The sequence below is a fragment of the Crocuta crocuta genome, unplaced genomic scaffold, assembly GCF_008692635.1.
Source record: "Crocuta crocuta isolate KB4526 unplaced genomic scaffold, BGI_CrCroc_1.0 scaffold120, whole genome shotgun sequence".
Classification (NCBI taxonomy): Eukaryota; Metazoa; Chordata; class Mammalia; order Carnivora; family Hyaenidae; genus Crocuta; species Crocuta crocuta.
In genome coordinates this window covers 1,136,325-1,142,324 of record NW_027527375.1, presented here as the reverse complement: position 1 = coordinate 1,142,324, position 6,000 = coordinate 1,136,325, and the positions used below count along the sequence as shown (strand labels likewise).

Sequence of the window (6,000 nt, the reverse complement as noted above, 5' to 3'; positions counted from 1 at the left end):
GAAAAGTATTATTTTCTTAAATATATTTATTATTAAAATAAATCCTTTAATATTGGTATTGTTTATTTCTTGGTCTGCTATAATTAAATTTAAATGATCTGTCATTGAATATACAAGGGGGAAAAAGCCAACATTATAATCTATAAGAGTAGTTTTCAACTGGGGTGATTTTATCTTCCTCCTAATTTGCAATGTCCTCCAGAGCTTCCAGGTGTAATATAGGTGTAATCTGAAACTGACCCCCATATGTGGAGGGCAAGGACAGACTGAGGGAAGAGGCAGACCACCCCAGATTGGTAGGTGGTAAATTTATGAAGCAATAGAACTTATTTATGAGTTATCTTGTCTTGGGACACGGCATGACAACTAAATTTCCTCACCTGACTGCCATAATCTTAAAAGTTTGTGTAGAAGCTTTAACTGGGTTCAGTCACATATACAAGAGGCCTTAACTGGGTTCACTTACATCCCAGTACAGACACCCTCAGCATCACATTACTATCTTAAGGCTGTATCCTTGGAGCTGCTTCTGGGTGTGAAGAAGACAAGGAAAGTACACATTCCAAGGACAAGGGAAGGTGGGGGAGAGGCCTCCAATTGCCCAGGTTCAGCTCAAGGGTCAACTGGCAGTTGTCTTGACCTTCTTCATTACTTCCCCTTCCCAGATTATTTGACAGTATCTGAAATATTGAGCTAAGAGTGAGAACACAAAAAGGCAAAATACTGATTTTTATGGATACATTTAACATAAAATGTTGATGTTTTCTTTAATTCACATGTTACATATTAAAGTAGATTAAACAGAATATGAGATTTTTGAAATTATGTATTTTTTTCTTTAGTTTTTTAGCTCCTCTAATTATTGAGTATGATAAGCATCTGGAAGAACTAAATGGGCAGCTGGATTATTACCAGGTATGAATTCATAGATTTCAAGTTTTTTTATAATATCTTATTATAAAAAAGAAAAAAGTAAAATACTCTTCAAAAACATTGATGAGGAGTAACATATTTAGCTATAACTAAAAAGTTCTTGGCTCTCAATAACAGGGTGTGTGTGTATATTTAAAGATTTATCTTCAGTTTCTTTTTTGATTAATTTACCTTGTTCTGAAGTTAGTTAACATACAGTGTAGTCTTGGCTTCAGGAGTAGAACCCAGTGATTCACCTTTTACATAGGGTACCCAGTGCTCATCCTGAAAACTGCCCTCCTTAATGCCCATCACCCATTTAACCCACCTCTATGCACCTATCCACTCCCTATCAGCCCTCAGTTTGTCACTGATTTAAAAGTTGTCTGTGGTTTGCCTCCCTCCTCTCTGTTTTAATCTTATTTTCCTTCCCTTTCTCTTTCTTCATCTGTTAAGTTTCTCAGATTCTACATGTGGGTGAAATCATATATCTGTCTTCTCTGACTTATTCCACTTAAAATAATACCCTCCACTTCTATCCACATTGTTGCAAATGTGAAGATTTCATTCTTTTTCCTTGCTAAGTAGTCTTTCATTATATATACATAAAAACCACATTTTACTTTTCATGTTTGACAATGCTACAGATGGCTGAAATATTAGTAGGCAGTTACATTAGGGTATATGGTAAATCATGGTTTTTGAGCTTTTCTATAGAAAGTGGTGACATGTTAACTTCTTCCTTCTGTGAAGCCATGGGAGTGTGATTTACTGGCTAATTCAATGCAGTGTTTCTACAATGTAAAATAAATGTAACCTTACTTTTAAACTGTCCCCCAAATTGCTTTCTTACTCTATTCATCAGTTCATAGACATCTGGGCTAGTTCTATAATTTGGCTATTGTTGACAGCACTGCTATAAACATTGAGGTGCATGTGCCCCTTCAAATCAGCACTCCTTTCTCCTTTGGATAAATTCCTAGTAGTGCAATTGCTGTGTTGTAGGGTAATTCTATTTTTACTGAAAGAATACATGTGTTTATTCTTATGTTTATATCCTTTAAAAATAAATTTGGGTTTTCCATTGCATTTGAAATTATTTATACTTTCATCAAGATTAATCCTCTAATATATAAACTTACAAAGTGATCCTGTAGACCCAAATTTAACAAACAAGCATTTCTCTAAATTGCAGTTCCTGTTTTATCATATGTTAAATAGATGTTTTCCTAGTCTTTACTATGTCCTTTTTTTTTTGAGCCTGTGTTTATTTAAATTTGAACCAACCATAGTAATGTCTTTTAATCTTTCTAATTAACAAAGAGTATCAGAAAGCTCTCTTCAGCACAAATGGCATTTTGCTTTTATTTTTAGTGAATTTAGAGTTTCTACTGAATTCACTCACAGAATTGCCCTAATGATATGTTATGTGGTTGGTTGGTTTTGGTTTGATTGTTATAAAATGGGATAGCTAGTTATCTTGAATTTAAGTTTTAAATTTTAATTTAAAATTAGCATTCTCAGTCTAAGGATGATTATAAAATTAATTACAAGAGAGAGGAAACTGTAGCAGAGAGCCCAAACAAAGGTCTATAACAAGAGTAGTTGATACTTTTAGGGAGAAAAGATACTAGCAGCTACTTCTAAAAACAGTTGTTCATATAGATATTACTCATTAGAACTATTTCTTAGGGTTTATTGACCCACTAAAAACAGTTTATTCTTATAAGCAAGAAAAGTTATCACTATAATTCTCTATATGAAAATTTTTCTTTCAAGAATGTAATTAAGGGAAAATTTGCTGCTGCTGTGAGATTTTGTTTCCTTCCAACTATTATTTTAAAATATAGCAAAGAATGTTTAGAGTGATCATAACGATTTACCTTTAACCTTAGCTATTGCATACATATTCTAATTGGATAATTTGAGTAATATTTTTTTAAGATAAACCAACATTTTTGCAATGTTTAAAGATCTTGCAAGATTGTACAAGATCACTTTTTGTTAAAAATGACAAAATCAAAATAATTGCTAAATAAAATCCAAATCTATTAGCATGGCATTCAAGACCTACTGCCAGCCTTTCTAGTTTTCTTTCATTGCATATTGCTCAATGTATGGTCAGTTCTCAGTCATCTGGTAGTGAATTCATTCATTTTTGTTTAATTGTGATTCATTCACAGCAGAGACCTGGAAAGGTTCACCTTTCCCAAAGCCAGAATTATATTTAGAATTGGCTGTTACTGATTTCCTACACCAAGCTGCCTTGAGCTTCTTTGGTTGAGAGGGAGACAAAAAGGCTTAGAGCATTGCCTGTTCCAGCCTTCCCTTGCCAGGTTCACTCCAGGTTTGGGTCCTCTCCTTGAGCCTAGGATACCCAATCAAGATGAGTGGACATATCATGAGTTGATTGCAGTTTGTTTTAAGTGTGATTTTACATGGCCTCCTTCCTACTCTACTCTTGCCCATTTACTCTCACTGAGAGCCAAGTACTGTTCCTGTGTTATCTAGTTTTTTTTGCCTCTTTGCTTTGTAATGCCTTTCCTTCCTGTTAAAATTTTACAATCCCTTTATCTCCTCAAAGAGAATTAATCATGCCAATCTCCCTCTGTTTACAATATTTTATTCTTGTATTTTAGTGATTTTTTTTTACCATTTTTCCCATTAAAGTATATGTTAGTGACCATACGAGTTTACCATAGCAACTTTGTATTGTGTGGAGAGTTTAGACAATTAATAAAAGTGATGAATAAGAGACTAAGTGAATTATTGCTAAAAAAATCTCTATTTTCTTTTTCACTGTTAACGTTATACTTTTTCAAATATAAGCTTTGCTATGGGCTTTATTTAAAGTGAATTAAACTATATTCAGGGTATGGGGATCATCTGGCATCTGTTATAGTGACATACTGAGGAATATCTTTCATCTGTGTTTCTGTGAACATGTATAAACCATAGGGTTGCAGTTATAAATATTTCTGTCATAAATTTTTATATTTATTTCAAAATGAATGTTTTATTATGTTCCATGTGTCATTAAAATATCCATATTTACTAGTGGTTATTAGAGGTAAAGAATCATTGTTTCTTACCAGCATACTTGTGTTATACAGTCTGACTGCTTGCATATGAATAGACAATAGAGGACTGTCTGCAAAATGTTTTGCTATGACCATATTTTAATCTTTCAGAAACAGATGGGTGAGATGAAATTACAACTTCAAACTGTCATCAAGGAAAATGAAAGGTAGATGAATTAACTTGATTCTTTTATTGTTATCCTAGGTAATGTTTATTTTGTTATTTTATATTTTATTCATATAGTATACTGGTTATGAGTGCAGACCCTGGACCCTGATTTCCTGTTTGACTCCCAGGTCCATTACTTAACTAGCTATGTGACTTTGGACAGTTACTTAACCTTTTTGTCCTTTAGTTTTCTCATCTATAAATTGGAGATAATAACCTATTTCATGAGACTGACTATAAGGGAAAATAGAGTATGTAATAAATATTTTATACATATTAGCAATCATTAACAGTACAGTTTATAATAATCATGTATGTTATGAAACATACTGATAAAAACCTTCAATCCACCATCCAGTTAAGAGCTAAAAAGGTTACCAATACTGGTACATCTATCTATGTTTTCCTTCTCTATCCCATTCCTCTCCTTCCCTTTGCCAGAAATTAACACTTTGTTGGATTTTGTGTTTATAATTAATTACCTTGGTTTTTAAATTTTGTTGTAGGTGTCTGTATCCCTAACAATATATTATTTAGTTGTGTGTTTTTTTTAAGCTATATTAAAATTGTATCATTTAGTCTTCTGGGACTTTTTTTTTCCTACTCAGTATCACGCACAATCAAGTACAAGAGTTTCAAGAGACAAAATTGCTGGGTCATAGATTATGTGAATATTCAGTTTTATGGTATATGCCAACTCAATTTCCAAAGTGGTTATGCCAATTTACATTCCCACCTGTGATATTTAGGAGTTCTTATTGATCTATATCTTTTTATTAGCACTTAATCTTACTAGGTTTCTTAATTTTTGTAATTTTGAGTCTTAGGTTGTTTTTCATTGTGGTTATAATTTAACATTTCCCTGAATATCAATATGGTTAACTACTTTGCATATGTTTATTTACCCATGTAGTCTTTTCTCATGAAATGCTTGTTCATTTCTTTTTTACATTTTCTGTTTATCTTTTCCTTATTAAATTGTCAAAGCACTTTATATAATCTGTATTCTGAATATTTGTTGGTATGCCAATCTGTGTCAATGTAATAACAATACTGTAAACCATAACCACTGTAGAAGTTTCAGACAGGAAGGGATTCAATCACTTACTTAAGTTTAAGTACTTCAAGATCACTAGTTTTAGGATTGTAACTTAGGGGCTGTGATCCTGAAGTCAGGAATTTTTGGTGCTGCTGCCATTTCTGTTGCGACTCCTACAGCATCATTTCCATAAAACGGGAGACTTGACATTGGAAAGTGAGGCACAGGGAATTGACTATAAGAGACCATCATGTCTATCCAGTTTTGGTTGCTATCTGTCTTACCAACAGAAAAATGTTCTCAGCTCACTTGTGTCTTCCATATCCCCCTAAAGTGTTTCTCACTGGTGATACTTTAATCCCACCCATAGCTCCAGCTACAAGGACCTCTGAGAAATGTAGTTTTGGACTTTAGGCCTCCATGATAAAGGCTATATATGGGAAGGAAAGGGAATGAATAATGTTGCTGCAGTACCATATAACATGGTAGACAATAGGTGTTTTCATAGATCTATTCCCAGGTTCTGATATGTTTGATGGACAGAATTTTCTGTTTTGTTTTTAATTTTAAGGTAGTTGAGTCTATTCATCTTTCTTCATATGGTTTTTCTTTGTGTCTCTAACAAATCTTCTCTCAGTCTATGATCATAAAGACCTTGTATTTTTGGCTAAAAATGTTTAAGTTTTATTCTGTCCTAAGTTTCTTAACTTCAACTTTTTAAAAAATTGTTTACTTATTTTTGAGAAAGAGAGAGACAGAGCATGAGCAGGGGAGGGGAAGAGAGAGAGGCAGAGACACAG

At 33.1% G+C, this 6,000-nt stretch overlaps 1 protein-coding gene across 1 annotated transcript in view; it reads left to right on the top strand.

Moving 5' to 3' along the window:
• Positions 1-6,000, top strand: part of SCLT1 (sodium channel and clathrin linker 1) — a 194,818-nt gene that overhangs the window by 17,831 nt on the left and 170,987 nt on the right. Inside the window, exons 4-5 of the mRNA XM_077767069.1 lie at positions 826-915; positions 4,104-4,159. Coding sequence (XP_077623195.1) covers positions 826-915; positions 4,104-4,159 — 146 coding nt within the window. The remainder of the gene's footprint in view (positions 1-825; positions 916-4,103; positions 4,160-6,000) is intronic.